Raw genomic sequence first — 18,194 nt, forward strand, 5'->3', positions numbered from 1 at the left:
GTGTGCTGCTTTCATATGCTGCAACGTAGCCTAACTGAAGCAGCCTCATTCCCTGGCACCCTCCGTGGTGGCCACGGGGTTCTCCTCCGTTGCATGCTCCAGTCACTCATGAGAATTGAGTGCATCAAAGAATAAAGCGCAGCTCAAGGAACAGAGGGGCACAGAATAAGGGTGTGGACTGTGTAGTTCCATGCCCTGGGTTCAATCCCAGGACTTCCCATGTGCTGGCTGTTTATTAAGTTTCCTGCAACTTGCTAAACCTGTCTATGGCCCAGTTTCTGCATCATACAGGTAAAATATTCCTTTATATGGGGTTATTTTTAAACAATCAAAGTAATGTGTACAAAATACCAGGACCATGTTTAGCATGCTAGTATTACTTAATCAATGGTAACTATAAGATCAGATGTGAGCATCAAGACCAATAAAGAACTTCTATATCAATGCCAGTCCTTTCTATGCTATATGCCTTTTTATAAGAAAAAGAAAAACAAACAAATTTTCTCTCTTGATAATTTAACTTAGAATTACTCTTCATAGAAAAAGATAAACGCTATTATTAATTGAAGCTATGTCAATAATCTACCCTATTTCTGAATATGATGACTTTTAAGTCATTTTACAGTTCTCTTTTCTGATCTGGGGACCCTGAGTGTTTTGTTCCCATGAAGATCACGAAATATGATTAGGACAGAGAAAATCCAAACCCAGCTCTCTCCTAACTTCTCATCCTGGATCCCCAGGTATCTCAAAGCCTAACTAGTTGATCCCCTAGCACCTGCTATTTTTCACTCTTAACATCTCCCACCCAACACCTGCTAAGATATTTGCTTATTCCTTAGATTCTGCATCTGAATAGTCACAGATAGCAACACATAATGGGGTTGTCATAGACGAAGAGAAGTAGGACTTTCCTCTCAAGAAACCCTTACTCTGGTTAACCTGCATTCAGCTAAATAGATGCAAAATGTTACCTTTCTCATCCACTGCTCGATTTATGTCATATACCCATGCATCATCTTCCCACTCCCAGCCTGGAGGACAAGTCAACTCAGCGGGCGATGCTGCCTTTTCACCGTTCTTCAAATAAATAAAATAAAGAAAGAGAGAGAGAGTGGTAATAAGATACAAAGGTACGTTTTCTTAGACTTTACTATGTATCCATATGTTTACATAGATGCAATCTTAGAGAATCATTTAGCTCAGAAAAATATCCAATCTTTATTAATGCACAATTGCTACATAAAAATTAGTTGTTTGAGGGCTGTAGTTGTAGCTTGTTGGTAGAGCGCTTACCTAGCACTTGTGAGGCACTGGGTTCGATCTTCAGTACCACATAAAAATAAATAAAGAATATCAATTTCACATGGTTCAACTCTGAAATGGCACAACTGATTTTTATGGGGGGGGGGGTTCTACAGAAAAGAACCCATCAGAGGATGGATCAGACATTGAAGACACTTGTTTTCAAGTACAGGAAAATGCTACTGGAGGTTCACGATCATGTAAGACTGAGCAAAGTTTATATAAAATATTGACTTAAGTTTATATAGAAACTAAGAGAGTCATGAAAAAGGACGTTCATAAGTAAAGAAAATAAAGGTGGCCCATAAACATGGGCAAACACTCAGCTTCACTTTAAATTAACAAACTGGCAAAGCTGACACAGTGGGATGTGAGTGTTTGGGCAAATGTCTTCTCACACTGCTGCTGGGAACACGTTTATGCAACCTCTTTGAAAAGCAATTTAGCAATGTTTATAAAAATCTTACATGAATTTAAATTTTGACCAAGCAAATCCAAGATCTTTTTTAGAGGTAAACCTTCTTAAGTAAATAAAAATGTATGTGGAAGTAAGAGAGGGAGAGAGAAAGACAGGAGAGAATGGGGAGCATCTCATTAAAATAGAGTAGAGGAAGGGAGAGGGATAGAAATGGAGGGAGGGTATGCAGAGTACTGAGGAAAGAAATCTACCAAACTATGCTATGTTGATGTTTGAACTGACCATAATGAATCCCATGTATGTGTATATGTATTTATATATATAAAATTATAATGCAACAATTAAAGCAATAACAATAATAGAAGGGACATCAGTAGAGTTAAAGCAAGAGGATCTAGGAAGGAAGAAAGAAAGGGAAGGTGCTGGGGAATGATTGACCAAATTATGTTGTGTGCATATGTAAATATGATACAATGAATCCCCCTGTCACCTGTCAATTCACTGTCACATGGTTTATAAAAACCAGACAAAACAAAACAACACTCCACTTCCAAACCCTACAGGCCTATGAGAAGAAGATTTAGCTAAATTTAGTAGGTGCATATAATAAAATACCCTAGAGGCATTTTTTTAAAGCTCATAATATGTATGTATTGATATTGAAAGCTGACCAAGATATATTAATATGTGAAAAATCAAGTTGTAGAACTGTGTATACAACACAATTTCATTCAGGTGAGGAAAAAAGAATTGCGTATGAACAGAAAATGGCTTTCAATGGTTACCTTTGGGGAGATACTAGTCAGGGAGAAGAACTCATCTTGGTTTTCTTTAAAAATATTTGGATGTTTAAAAAGACACGAGCATGTTGTTACGGCTTTAAAAACCAATTAAATGATAGATGAATATTTAGCCTAAAAATCTGTACAACCTACACATCACCACGTGGCAACATCTAGTGACCTAGGTCCCATTTCTTTTCTGCAGAAGTAGCGATCGTGCAGCAGTGCCAGTTAAATTGTGAAGGGAAGACTATTTGGGGACAGAAGATGTATAAAAAGAGGGTGAAGGTCAAGCCTGGGGTGGTGGGTTCCCAGCAGCTCGTGCTTTAGAGATGACACACGAGGACTGCTCTGGAGAGCAGGCAGCTCACCGCATCGGTGTACGTGTCCTCTGCGGGCTTCCACTCGCCCCCAGGGTAACGGCTCTCATTCTGGTAGACTTCATCTGTGAACTCTGTGTGACCAGCATCGGCCTCAGTCAGTAAGCTGCGGGCAGGCAAGCACTCATGTTATCAAGGAGAAAGGGTAACCCGCAATCCCAGTTATTGCCAATGGTGGGGAGGCACCTACACCCTGGGAATGGTGCCAGTTCCCTCCCGGCTTGACCCTGTGGGCTCTCTGCTCCAGACTCCCATTTGAACTATCAGATTTTGCAATTCCTTGGAGAAAGGGCCTGCTGAAACAACCAGACCTAAATTGCAGAGAGCTCAGATGAGTGTGATTTCTCCTTCTCAGTAATTAGGGTGAGGACAAGGAAAACTGTTGTGGGCAGCTTCTCACAGGGATCCCAGACAGCGCCTTCCATTTCTGTTCCAGAAATACAGGGATGTTCAGCTTTTTCTCAGCGAAACTTTTGGCTAACAGTTCAAAAGAATGGGGAATCATTTCTTTGTATCCCTCCTATTTTAAAAAATGGAGTGGAGACTGTCATAAAGCCAAGTATGGAAATATGGATTCATGGATTACTTGATCTATGCAACACAAATTGAAGGGAGGAGTTTCAATGTTCTCCATGATTCCTAAGTTGACAGCCAAACCAAGTCATTTAAGACTCCAAACTCCATTTGGACACTGGAGTAATCCATAATAACTCTATCTTGCCAGTTTTCCTCTTGGATTTGGAAGCATTTTTAAAAACCCACAGAAGAAACACAGAGATTTGATTCTAGCTTTCTGCCAAGTAACCAACTCAAATGAGGGTGCTTTTTTCTTTACTACATCTTCTCCTTCTGTATCCTCCTCTAGAATCAAGCACTGGAGAGGTATCAAAAAATAAATAATCCCAACTATTTATATAAAGTGGGCTCATCCCTCACTTTTATGGCCCCAGAGAAAGAGAATAAAAACCCTGGCTGCTCACTCTAGGATCCTATCCAGCCCTTACATGCTTTGACCTTTTATTTTTCCAACCACAATTCCTCCCACTGTTCTTTCTGTGCCATTCAAATCCCACTTTCCTTCTCCTCACCAACCCCCCCTCCCAAATCCACCTGAAGCAAGCTGATCTGTTTTGGATCAAAAGCATTGATGTGCAAACACTGGCTCTTATCAGGCTGGCTTGCTCATGTCCCTCTCTCCTTAATGGCTACACAATGGCAAGAAACAAGTGCCAGAGAGGCCAGACTCCAGTTGGGTGCCTTAAAATACAACTTTACAGTTTTGTTTCCTCCAAACTCAAGCTCAGGTTCTAATGCTATTGGCAACATTCCAGAATCAGGCTTTAGTTTCTTCTAGACTCCAGGACCCTACTCTTTCTTTTCTTTTTAATGACGGTTTTGAGACATCATTCACATACCTTATGATTCACCCTTAAATGTCTGCCTTCTACTGTTTCTTGCAGATGTTCCAGCATAATGGTTGAGTGCTGACTTGGATGCCCTGGCTCGTCTTAGCTTCCAACCCTGGCTATACCACTTACAGATTCTGTGACTTTGGACAAGTTACTTAATCTCTCCATGAACATCTTTCATTTCTGCACATCTTACCAACTGAGGTGCAGCTGAGCTGATTGCCTTTATTATGGACTTCCTTTTCAAGGATATTTATATAGGGAACAGCCTGGAAAGCAAAGATAGTGTCTCTCCCCAGAGCAAAGGGCCAGCAAGTTCACAGTTCATTATAAAAGATTTGGATTCCCTAAGCTCAGGATTCCTCTTCTGCAATGCAATCTACCATTAAGTGCAAATGTCATCAGGCCCTCTTACATCAACCTGTGGGAACTGGGGCATGGAGATCTAGAGCAAAAGTTGATGCTCTGCTATTTCTATTGCTTGGGCAATAAGGTTCTTTGTCTGTGAATGAGGAGTCATGTATCCATAAAACTGTGGCAAGCAAGTTGGTGCAAATAATGTAAAACCCCAGGCTCTTCACAATTCTTGCCTCTACCTATCTGGTAAGGATGTAGTTAAAACAACACACTGCTTGGCACATTCACACATAATAAATCGTGATAATTGTCATTTATCAGGTACTTTTTATACTTGTCTGTCTTATGGGACACTGATGACATCTTTTAATTTTTTATGAATTTCTGTGGACTTACTCCTGCTCAGCAGGTATTCTATAAATGTCCTGAAGTATAACGATGGAGACAACCCATTTAGCAATTTCTAAGGAAAGGTTTTATTGCCATCCTTTTTTTCTCAGAGAATGAAAAACTTACCTTCTTTCAGGATCAACTATCCACTCTCCTTCCCATTCCCATCCTTTTGGAGGCAAAAAGAATTCCCTCTTGAGTTTTATTTTTCCTGTGACATCAGAAAACTTGTGACGTCCCACTAATCCAGAGGTGCCCCATTTTCCAAACATGAGAGCTTGATTTTCATACTGTCAAAAAATAAAGTTAGCGAAACACTATCAGAGAGCAAGAAATAAAGCCAGTCCATACATTTTTCAAGTCCATCTAGGATTAGGCTAGACAACCACAGGAAGTGAAAAGGCTCAGGAGGTATGGACCTAACTTGAGTTGTTACTGATCATGCAGCTTTGGATAAGCCATTCATTTTTCTAAGTCTGCTGTCATTTGTAAACTGAGGATAATACTGCCATCCTCATAAAGTTATTCTGAAATTCAGAAGTGCAGGTGAATGGGAACATGCTTAGTAAACATTGCTATCTAATATTAGTTTTTTTATTATTATTTTAATGGCTCCAAGTAGTACTCTAAATCATATCTTCTAAAAACCAACAAAATCCCTAACTTATAAATATGCAGGTTCCATAAAGTCTATTTTTAAGTTTACTGCTTAGAATCTGAGACACCTTCCCCTACAGAAATAATATATAATTGATGGATTATTTCCCAGGTATTCCACAAAGAACACATCTGAAACATGATGGTCTTTTGGTACCCAGACCTCATGGACTCTAAAAGTTCTGAGCCCTAATCCTCTCTAGAGTGTGGCAGGTAGACCAAGATGTTTCTAGGAAGCAGGTCTAGTGACTTTGGCTTGTATCCCTGTTATTTCTCTACTGATGACCTCACTGAAAAGATGAGTTCATAAGCCATAGGAGAGTTTGGGGCTGAAGGAGGAGGGATGTAGTTTGAGTAAGAGCCTGTTGGTTGAGTAAGAGCACAGTAATGTTGTCTCAGATATGGGCTCTGAGCCTGGAGGGGAGATGTGCTTCAACAGAAACTAAATGGGCTGTTGTCACAAGGGGCCCTGAAACTTAGAAATGGAGGAACAAGATGTTCCTGCCACTTCTGCTAGGAAGCCAGCATGGTTTCTAGTAAAGTCCAAGCAAGGACCTCAACATGAAGAAAAGAACAACATAGCAGTAGAGGTGGGAAACTTAATTGGCTTTGAGGACTATGGTCTTTAGCTAGCAGCAGTGGAGGCAGGATAATAGAAAAAATATTCATGAACAAGCACATGTGAAACATCTGAAGAACTCCTAGAAGTCTTGGGAGTAAAATGTTGCAGAGAAGCAAACTCTGGTAATAGCACATGAAGGTAAGACACAGTGATATTTCCATTATCATTACTAATGTGCCCACCCTGGTCTTCACAGGCTGTAGAGCCTGGAGAAACTATAGAGTCACACAAAACAACCGAAATGGATAGGAAAATCTCTCTACATGAATTGATGCTTGAGCTCGGCTCTGTGTAGGGAAGTGTCTGGAAATAGAAAAAAGTGGAAAGGAGCCCTGGGCTGGTTGATTGTTTCTCGGGGATTATTAGCAGCCACAGAGCTGGAGGGCTGGTGGATGCCAAGAAATCCTGCAGGCAGCCTCTCCTACATATGCCCTGAAGTCCTTACTCCACACTGCTCAGGTGGCTGGACATTAACATCCTCCACTCAGGGACCCTAGCACATCTTCTATTTATCTCCATGAGCACGTCTATGTGTTCCACTGTTTCATAGAATGACCCATAAATGCCCCATACCTTCCACATTGAAATTATCTGTGATGCTGAACCCTATCTCAGCTACAGAATCTGAATCCCCAGGATGGCCCTGTGAGTCTGCATGTTCAATAAAAGACCCAGTTTCTGCAATCACTGCCACAGATTGTGAGATCCTTGGGGACAAGGCCTGGCTTCTTAGTCATCCTCAATACCCGACTCAGTGCCTGGCATAAAACCATTGCTCCTTAAAAGCTTGGATGGACCGATAGGTGAATGGAGGAATGGAGAATGAATCCAATCATCATTTATCAATTCAATAAATATTCATAAGTACCTACTATGTTCCAGGTACTACCAAATGATCGAAAAGTAAAAATTAAAGATGGCTGTTGCAGGAATACCCTTATAAATTAGCTAGAATGAAGATAAGTCCTCCCCTCCTTTTATTTGAACATAAAAACCCATTTGTAGAAGAGAGTTCATCCAAGAATGTATCAGAAGAGACCCACCAAATACATATAGTAAGTTTAAATCAAGAAGCACTTGAAGTTAAAAATGGTGTAATAAGGAAATCAAAATAACTCTACTCTTAGCTTTATATTTTCATGAAATTATTTTTATTGTTTTAATTGTAATCAGACTTAAGTAACTAAGTAAGTTTAAACCTCAGTGAAGGTTTTACAAGTTATCTCTATTGCTTTTGAAATATTCCAGTAGCATATTCTTTTGCCCTTGAAACCTATTGGAAGCTTCCCCTAAGTGGGAAATAGGTTTTCTGTGATTTAAAGACCTCTCACTCCAAGCAAGTGTTTGAAGATTTGAACATCTCATAAGTGTGTGTGTGTGTGTGTGTGTGTGTGTGTGTGTGTACCATCAGGCACCAATATGACTGGATATTCCTGAGTTCAAGTTCTAAGAGCTCAAAGGGCATCCACTTTCAGTACTGCTGGCTGAGAGCATCTCTCGGATCTATCACACAAAGGTCTTAATCACCCTCATTGTTCTAATGTTGAGAGACCTCAAGAGGATCTTCTCCCATCCTCTTAAATTAAGGTCTTTTTCATGGGATTTTAGGTGGTTGTAATGAAAGCTGTAGTTATTTTTGGTATGTGAATGTTTTCCCTAAGGATGAAAAGCAAAAGTTCTTCCCCACCAAATTGGACAAGATAAGGATGTCATAAAATGTACCATTTCAGCAAAGACGGTGAAAGTTCCTTCTGCGAAGCTATTGAACTTCTTCTCAACAGCACTTAAGCCCAGCCAGATGTTCACTCGCAATTCCACAGGCACCTTGGGTCCATTTGTTTTTTCCTGAGGATACTGTGGGAGGAACAATGTTAGGCCATGTTATGTCGGGCGTTGGATGCACTGTGACATTAACATAAAGCCAAAAGCATTCTGAACATCATCTAATCATTGCTCTCACTGGCCAAATTGTCTGTTGCTTTAGTTAAAATATTTCCAAATGACCCTTCAGCAAAGACTGAAAAACAAACTAAAGCAGTGGATCTCAAGAGTATGATGCACAGATTCCTGTACGTCCCACTAGGGGGAGGCCCACAAGGTTGAAATAATTTTCCTAAGAGAGCAAACAAAAGTCTTTATCTTCTTCATTATATTGACATTTGCACTGATGGTGCAAAGCAATGGTGGATAAAACTCTTGTTACCACAATAGGCATCAAGGCAGTAACACCAGACCATACCCAGTAGTGACAGCAGTAATAGTATGATAACTGTTCATACCTGAGTAAGAAAAATGAAATGTCAGTTTTACTAAAGAATTCTCCTGAACTTTTAAAAATATCTTTATTTTATTTTTATGTGGTGCTGAGGATCGAACCCAGTGCATCACGCATGCCAGGTGAGTGCGCTACCACTTGAGCAACATCCCCAGCCCCCTGAATTTTTTTTTTAAACTAGAAAATTCAGTTGGGTACAGTGGCACATGCCTGTAATTCCAGATACTTGGGAGGCTGAAGCAAAAGAATCCCAAGTTCAAGGCCAGCTGGGCAACTTAGCAAAATAACAAATGAAAAAACAAAAAACAAACCAAAACAACACTGGAGATGTAGCTCAGTGGTAGAGAGCCCCTGCGTTCAATCCCCAGTACCGCAAAACAAAACAAAACAACAAAAACTAAGCTAAAAAGAATTAGTCTTATTAAATCTTGACACTTGAGTACAATATCTTTTTAATATTTAGCATAATAAAATGGATAGCACTTCAGCTGCATATTGATATATGATGTTTGTCTTGAGAAAACTTGTACAATTGTGTGAGTCATGAATTGAACTACATTTTTTTTTTAAAATGACATACCATTTTGACCTGAAGTAACAACTGACAGACAAATATGGCCATTTAGATTTGGATATGGAGCAGATGTTTTCTTGACTGGAAACAAAGTGAGCCTATCATTTCAAGAAAAATTTGCCAATGACAAAATTCAAGCTTTCAAGTAAAAACAAAAGAGTTTTAGAAAAACTGTATCTGGCATGGTGAACTGGATAGCTTCCCAACACATAGAGGATCTCTGATAAGACAAATATTTTAAAATGTGATTTTTCTCAATTTGTTTCATACTGTACTATGAAAAGTTCCAACCTCAGGAAGATCTGCACAACTTAACAAACAAATATCTTCCCAATGACCACGGGTAATATCACAAAATATGCTTGAATGAAAGAGTCAAAGTTCTGGACAGACTAATGGATTTTAACACAGCTTAGGATGGCAAATTGACTGATACAGCTTCAATTCCACATTGAAATTAATGTTTTAAAAGCTACCACTTGAGCTTAGTGATCTATCAAAGATGAAGATCCAAAATTATCTGAAAGGGTTATTAAAATAATCCTTCCTTTTCTAATTATATATCTGTATGAGACCAGAGTTTCTTCCTATACATCAAATAACTTATCCCATCAGTTTAAATGCACAGATTTGAGAATCCATTTTTATTTCTGTTAAGCCATTTAAAAAGTTTGCAAAAATGTAAAACAGTATCACTCTGTTCTCTGATTTTTTTTCAGAATATATCATAAAAATATATGATTCATGTTAACATGCAAGAAGTTTATGTTGTTATTTTGTTGTTTTGTGGTGCTGGGGATCAAACCCAGGGCTTGTGCATGCTAGGCAAGCATTCTACCATTGAGCTATACCTCCAGCCCCAGCAATTGCTATTATTAAATGAATTAATAAAAATTTTTAAATTTTCTGTTTTAATTTCTATTTTGGCAAATATTGATATATACAACCCACATAAACAAAAGCTCTCTGGGTCTTTAATAATTTTTTAAAAGTTTTATAGGAGTCTCAAAACCAAAAACCCACTGAATTAAATGGCTTCTTAAGCTGGATAATGAGTACTAACAAAGAAAAGCTACAAAGCAATTTCTTAAAAGCATTTTGCTGTCTATCCAGTGAGTTCCAAAACCTAATACAGAGAATGCCCCTCTGCCTTGTCTCCTGCCCCCTGTGAAGTTTTATTTATTAATCAGTTTGCTTCTACCCACTGCTGAGGTCAATTATCATTGTGGTTCTATCTTAAGTAAGATTTATTCTGCAAAAAACACTTGAAAGAAGATAATCACTCGGATTCTATTTACACCTTCCTGAATAAAGAGCAATGAGTACATTTATTAAAAGTTAGCAGATATCTCCTTATTTTAAGAGAACCCTCTTCCTCAATTCTCCTTTTTTCTTTCCTTTGGTTCTCCAAATGCACACAGAGGTTCTTCATCAGGGTTCCGGGACTTTCTCAGAGCTGGGGCAAAAATGTCAGGTGCAGGCGTGACATGCGTTTCTCTGGGGAAAAGGTCCAGTAGCTTTTACCAAGCACTTCAAGGGGTCTATGACTCTAATAAAGTTCAGAACTCTGCCCTAACATAGCAATTCTCAAAAATTTTCAATTTGAGGACTTGCTTGGTTACAGCAACAGATTCCAAAGACTAGCAATACCACTTTCTCTTTTTTTTTCCACTAAACACTCACTAAAATGAAGGGAAGAAAGGCATGCTTTGACATGAGACATTAGAGTAAGTAGACAATTCGTGCCAGAAAGCAAAGCACTTACAATGCCATGTTGATATTAATAACACAAAGACATCTAAGGAGGTGTCCATAACCGCCTGTCTACCTCAAATCACTCTGAGAATTATCACCCCTTGTTCTGGCCCAGTCTAGCTGCCATCTTAGCCAGAATGGACTAGAAGTGATGACAGGCACCCTAGCCACCCAGTGATTAGTAAATTATAAAGAAGTCTCTTCTCCAGAATAACAGTTTTGCATTTAAGTATTTATACTACAAGTGGAAAACATGTACCTTCAAAAAGATGGTCTGGGTTTTCCCACAGTATTTCCCAGATGCATTCTCACCGCTGGTGGAGTATAAAACCTGATGTGCAGGAATTCGTGCATAGGCCAGTCTTTTTTCTCCTCGGATCATCCAGATGATAATGTCAGGCATACTGTTCTGTGGCTGGGCATATGAGATGGACGGAAAAGGAAGCAAAGCAATGGTTAGTCTAGATGCAGAGAGATGGGAGGAGATGCAGTAGGCTGGACTCCCAGGGCCTCATTCAGCAAAGAACATCTTCTAGAACCACACTGTGAGCATGCAGGGTGGGGAGGCAGGCCAAGGCTGGCCAAAGGGAATAGAGAGAATCAGAGGGAGCTTCATCCTGCAAGAGCTCTGTCTGCTCTGCTCTGGGAGATGTTTTAGGAAATGTTCCCTCTTATCATTTGAAGAAAGTCATCAGCAGCAAAGGGCTACAGGTTGCATATATTTTATAGAACACAGAGCATCTATATCCCATAATCCAATATTTGCCAAATCTAAAAATTTTCGTTCTTAACCCCCTCTTTTTTTTCTGATCACTATAGAAATCTTTGAAAGTACCAAAGCATACAAAGTAGGAAATAAAAATAACTTATAATTAAAATAAATTTCTTTCCACAAATATATTACCATGTACCTGCTATGGTTTGAATGTGTCCCCCAAACTTCACTGTTGGAAACTTTGTCCCCAGAGTAACAGTGTTGGGAGGTGGGGCCTAATAAGAGGTCCTAATAATTAAGGGCTCTGCCCTCACTAATAGATTAATTTCAATAACTTGGGTGTGTTGGTTATGAGCATGAGTTCAGCCCCCTCTTGCTTGCTTCTCTCTTTCACACTCTCTGGCCCTGCAGCTTTCTGCCATGGAATAAGGCAACAAGAAAGTCCTCACCAGGGCAGGCCCCTCAATCTTGGACTTCCTAACCTCTAGACTGTACAAAGTCTCTGGTCTTTACAAATTACCCAATCTGTGGTATTCTGTTATAGCAAGAGGAATTAAGACATCCCTTGACATCTGACAGACAGGAGAGTTCCTTTTACTCTCTTGTTCTTCTGGGCCACCAAGGTGAGTGGCTGCTAGCATTTACCCCACATTTGCCATGTGCCCTGCACTGTGCTAAAACTTTACATGACCATCTTTAAATTTTCACACAGCAATGCCACGTACTATGTCCATCTCCACTTTACAGAGGGGAAACTGAGGCTAAGGTAGGTTGAATAAACTGCCCTAAGTTATACATGATAGATTCAGGATTTAAATCCAGGTCTTTCTAACCTCAACCAAAGCTGATGGTATTTAATCCTCTGTACTACACTGATCTGCTACTACTCAAAGTATCACTCAAAATATCCTCTTAGTACTGTGGAAATCATAATTTGTCCCTTTTGAAAAAATTTTCCAGAAACCAACTCAAAATTATTTTCCTGCTCTGATTTCAATTGACTTTCACCCCCTCCCCACCCAGTAGCATCCCAAGTCCAATAAATTTTTTATTTTTTTATGTGTTCACTGATCCCATGTGACATCCTAGATATACCATCTACCACCCCTATGCTGGGGCCATTTCACAGACTCCTCCTTCCATGGTTGTGTGTAGTTTAAAAGTCTTACCTCTTCAGTCAGTTGCATTAATTTATCAAGCCAGTCCTCAATTTCTAACAATGTGGACTTCACATCCGTGGCTTCAGACCTCATCCTCACAGCTGCCTCCTGTATCTGGGATAGAGATCTGTACCTCAACTTCCGGATCTGAGTATCAAGAATTGTGACATTAGCTTTTCCTTCTGTGAGGGGCAAGGTGTATCTAAAGAAGGAAAGAGAAGAAACAGTGAAGAATAACACTCTAGGTCGAAAAACAGTCATTTGCTTTTGGTTTCCATCTTGCAAACCACATCAGTCTCCTCAGGGATTCTACAAGCATTGCCTGGTTTCAGCTGCAGTTGAGGATATCTTGCATATGCAGAGCAGAAAAGGGGATTAACATTCTGAAGCAATTCCTTGGGTTTGACCTAAGGCCCATGGAGTCACACTGGGAAGAAGATGGATATGGCAGCAACTGGGAGAAAGTGACCTTCCTTCTTTTTGCTTCCTAGAATATTTGTATGGATCCACAAAATGATGGAGGAAGTTAGAGGTTCTTTAGATGAAGTGTTAACTTTGGGACCAAGAACCTTTAGGCTGTCTACAGGTGGGCCTTAGACGGTCTAAGAAAAGCATATATGTCTGTGAAAACATGCAGGGTGACGTACTTACGATTAACAATAGGCAGCCTTAGAGCTACTTATCTGGGTTCGCTAGTAAATTGTGGCTCTACCATTTACTAGTTCTGGGCTCTTGACTCAATCTCTTATTCTACTATCTTCAAATGTGGGAAAATGATATCTATTTTATAGAGAACATTCAGATCCATGCCTACTGTACCATAAAGTCTAAGTAATACTGCTCTCATCGCCACCATCATCATCTCACCCTGGTCTTCATCATTATCATCATCTCATCAGATTCTTAAAGGGGCCCACAAGTTCCAAAAGAGTAAGAACCACTTGTGCAAGCCAAGACCTCATTCAAAATAAGACTTGGGAAGTCTAATGACTTCTGTAACCCCAAAGGGTTACAGAAAATGGGGCCCAGATTAGCCTTCTGCCACCAGCTCTTCCCTCTTACTATGGCAACTAGTAGGACCATGGGGTGAGGCTGTCACCAATTCCAGGAAGTCTTACGCACATTGTCTCCACCTAGAATTTCTAATCATTTGAATTTCACCCAGCTCCTTAAATGAAGGAAATCCTCGAATGATTTCCCTTAAACACTGAATTTCCTGTCACATAAAGTTAAAAAAGGATTCCAATTGCATTCTTCAAAAACAGCTCATATTGTTTGCCTTAGCAAACCTTAAAGTTCCCAAGAATTTTCTACATGAAAGTTACTAATTGTTTCTGTCTTATTTCATTAATAAGTATGGCAATATAGGCAAATGAAGACCTTGGAATGATTCTGTCAGGCAAAAATATACATGAAAGCTCTTGGTTCAGAAGTCACACTTGAGACCTGTGTAAAATAGATACTGTGAAGCACAGGGCAGGAAGAAGGCCTGAGAGGGTGAACTCAACTCCAGGTATCAATTCACCTCTTTGGGCTTCTTTCTCACCCATAAGATGAGGAGACTAAGAGAGGATCCATTAGGACTCAGTTTTAAAATTCTCTGAGTGCTAAATAAGCTCCCTGGTGGTTATTTTGATTTCAACTACTTTTCAATGACCCAGCTAAACCACTAGAAGGCACCAGAAGACAGGGTGACTTAGGGCAGTACCCTAGAGGGGGAAAAGTGCAGGACTCCTGCTGTTAAAGGAAAAGTCCTCAAAATGCTTTTCTTTCAAAACTTCCCTGCCCACTGCTTCATTAACATATGTAAAATGATCTTGGAGTGAATCACTTCCCCCTTTGATTTCCCAAATGCAACAGATCTGAGCTGCTTCCCCAAGTCACAGCTGTGATGCGTCCTCTGGCTCAGGTCCTATTTACTGGTTTTGCCACAGTGTTCACTAGGCACTCAGTAAAAGAGCAAGTAAAAAGAATGTTTCTAAAAACATGTTTGTGAATTAGGAATATTGTTCTAAAAGCAAGATGGATCCTTCACCCCCAGATGCTATTCTTTGAGAGAGCCAGGAGTCTCCCTTAGTCAGGGCGGTGGGCATCATGGATCTTGGGGAAGCACAGGCAGAGACCTACTTCCTCCTCCCCACACCCACCCCTCCCCAATCTGCCCAGGGCCGCTTCCTGGAGTGGGGCCTCTACCTCCCCTGGCACCAAATCACAAAGCAGAGCTTTTCCTGGCAGTGATTCTGAGACTCCTCCCAGTAAGGGCCTTTTAAGAGGCCCAAATAGCTCAAATTCATTTGTTTAAACAAATAATTGAGACAATTCTAGAAGCTCTTGCACTCTTAGAATTTCAGGAAGGGGAGCATGGGCTAGGAATGCTGAGATAGGAATAAGATCACTATACCTTGTGTCTTCTATAACATCATCTATCAGCTTCAACCACAGTTCAGCCAGCTGGTTTGCAGGAATTTTACCTTGTATGCCTGATTTTAGAGCCTCTATGTTGGATTGCTAAAGAATTTAGAAAGAGAAAAAAATAGTTGATAATTGTGCATTATGCCATTATATTCAGCAAAGTCTTCACTTAAATTTCCAAGGTGGGAGGGAACCATTAAAAAAATTTTTATAGAAAAGTCAGAGTTATTTTTTTTTCCCACTTAAGAATACTCACCATAGTTTAGCAGTGTTTATTTTTCTTCAAAATGTAATAACGTTAAAATGCTATTTGGCCTTTGAAACCATGTAAGTATTTTATGTATTCAAAAAATAAATTAAAAGAGCAGGTGCAGTGGCAAACACCTCTAATCCCAGTGGCTCAGGAGGCTGAGGCAGGAGGATTGCAAGTTCAAAGCCAGACTCAGCAAAATTGAGGTGCTAAGCAACTCAGTGAGATTCTGTCTCTAAATAAAATACAAAATAGGGCTGAGGATATGGTTCAGTAGTCAGGTGCTCCTGAGTTCAATCTCTGGTACCCAAATAAATAAACAAATAGAAACAAGCAAGAGTAAGAGAGAGAACCCTAAAAAGGACTATAAACAGAAACAAAATGGACCTAATCATACTTCAGATGAAAATAACATAATTACACTGATCCTACCCAGGTAACTGTTTCAAACACAATATTTTGACTATACTTCTTCAGTGAATGACAAAACAATCATAAACATATCAAACTCGAATTAATAGGCTTGTTTTTCACCATGGTTTATCTGTGGATTTTAAGTTTGAACTTAGTGAATTAAGGATAACAGAGGCCAATTTCTCACTGTTAAGAAACATGAGAATAAATGGTATTGGACTGGAATTGGGGTATCTTTATGAACCCATAATCATTAGTATACTGATAGATAAAGGGGTAAACATACATTTATATAAATATATAAACAACATATATTTATGTGTGTGAATGTGTGTTCATGTGCAAGTAAGTCCTGGAAATAATGATCTATCAGTAGTAGTAAGCACATTAGTACCGAGATCTTATTTATTTATTTTAAATATTTTTTTAGTTGTAGATGGACACAATATCTTTACTTATTTTTTTTTTTTTTTGTGTGTGTGTGTGGTGCTGAAGCTCCAACCCAATGCCTCACACATGCAAGGCACTCTGTCACTGAGCTACAGCCCCAGCCCACCCCAGATCTTATTTTTTAAATGTCATTCCCTACTAAAGGAGCCACAGCTCCTTGGAGAAATCATGGTTCCAGGGCTGGGGCAGACAAAATACAAGGTATTCCCAGAACTAGTGTTGAGCCATGGTGAGCATCTGCCAACACAGAGGGTGAGGGAATGCCCACCACAAGGAAAAGCTACCATCCTGGCCAGATTAATATGGAATTAGGATAGACTGGTGGATAGAGAGAGCTTATAAGAACAACGAGGGTGCAAAAAGCTGAAGACTCTCCAGAATATAATTTGAATAAAAATGTGACTAATTCTCCACAAATTCCCTTAAGAAAGGGGATTGGAAATTAATATTCCAAATACATTGCATATCAGTGGTAACAATTATACTTAATTTAAATAGTATAATGTTCTTTCCATATTTTCTTTATAACATCAAAAAATATTTTTAGATTTTGTCAGAGTTTTAGATCAAGTATAATCCCATATGTCTTGGTCCAGATCTGGTAGTGGAGATTTTATGAAAAACTAACAATAATACACATTTTTGTGTTTATTTGTACATTTTAATTATACATATTAATAGGGATATTTCTCTACATGCATTAATCATATATAACCACGCTTTTTCCACACCCTACTACACCAAACATTAATTTTGAAATTAAAACACTAATGCTCAATGAGTTTTATCTATACATGATAGGAGTAATTTAGCATCTAAGACTTAATTAGAAATATCCCAAACATATCTTCTTTTTCCTTACTAACCTAGTTGATCAATGTCAGCAAGATGGCTAATGGTAGATATCATGTCTATGCAGTTCCACCAAAGGAAACCAACCCCCAACTTTCAAACAAGGTAGTTCCTCCAGTCTGTAGCAAGAATAGAAAATGTCGGGCACTGGTTTCCCTAAGCCATCTCTTCTTATAGTGAAGATTTCTACTGTACTAATAGCAAAGCCCTAAAAATTCCATATTGCTACTGGAATGAACCACTCTTCCTACACAAATTGCAGCAGAAACTATGAGTCACCTCACCCTCTGCATCCTCCCTCTGCCACAATAAGAACACTTTTATCTGAGCATATGCTGCCCAGGCACAAGACTGCATTCCCCATCTTCCTTGTAGTTAGTAGTGACTGGGTTCTGGATAATGGAAAGTGAGTAGAGATCAAGTGTATGACTTCTGGCTCTTTCCTAGAGTAAGGTCTCTGTCATCTTATGCCCCCTCTTTTCCCTTTCCCTTAGGCTTGAGGGTGAATGTCGTGGTGAGCTGCAGACAGTGCTAATTCTTAGTGATGGCAGAGCAACAAGGGGGTCCCCAACATCATTGAACTTCCCTATCAGCTTTGGATCACTTACCTCAACTGTTACTACAGAAATCACTTTTGCCTTCTTGGACCACTGCATTTAGAGATCCATGTTACAGGGGCCTATTGCATCCTGACACATAATTCACTCTGGTGAAAAGGAAATGCCAAAAAGATAAACTTACCAGCCGTTCTGCAATGACTAGGAGCGTGTTCACTGCATCCAGGCGGTGACTAATATCCTCCCAGTATGAAGTCAGGGTAACAACTGGCTTTGTGTGGGCCCAAGGCAAGTAATAATAGTAGTTTCCTGGTATAGACATGAGGAGTCAGTGGACCCTGGACCCTTAAGGTAGACAACATATTTATTAAAGAGATGTGCAGACGAGCTACTGATTAATCCATGTGCTTGCAGAAGGACCTGGGATAATTGGGTTCTTTATTTTTATTCAATTAAGTAA

At 39.5% G+C, this 18,194-nt stretch overlaps 1 protein-coding gene across 2 annotated transcripts in view; it reads right to left on the minus strand.

Moving 5' to 3' along the window:
* Myof (myoferlin) overlaps positions 1 to 18,194 on the minus strand; it is a 147,892-nt gene that overhangs the window by 45,101 nt on the left and 84,597 nt on the right. For both annotated transcript variants that reach the window (XM_026397342.2, XM_026397341.2), the window contains 8 exons: positions 17,919 to 18,043; positions 15,201 to 15,307; positions 12,809 to 13,001; positions 11,184 to 11,339; positions 8,043 to 8,174; positions 5,168 to 5,331; positions 2,877 to 2,991; positions 975 to 1,080 (listed from right to left, as the gene is read on the minus strand). In XM_026397342.2, coding sequence (XP_026253127.1) covers positions 975 to 1,080; positions 2,877 to 2,991; positions 5,168 to 5,331; positions 8,043 to 8,174; positions 11,184 to 11,339; positions 12,809 to 13,001; positions 15,201 to 15,307; positions 17,919 to 18,043 — 1,098 coding nt within the window. The remainder of the gene's footprint in view (positions 1 to 974; positions 1,081 to 2,876; positions 2,992 to 5,167; positions 5,332 to 8,042; positions 8,175 to 11,183; positions 11,340 to 12,808; positions 13,002 to 15,200; positions 15,308 to 17,918; positions 18,044 to 18,194) is intronic.

The sequence above is a fragment of the Urocitellus parryii genome, chromosome 5, assembly GCF_045843805.1.
Source record: "Urocitellus parryii isolate mUroPar1 chromosome 5, mUroPar1.hap1, whole genome shotgun sequence".
NCBI classification, from domain to species: Eukaryota; Metazoa; Chordata; class Mammalia; order Rodentia; family Sciuridae; genus Urocitellus; species Urocitellus parryii.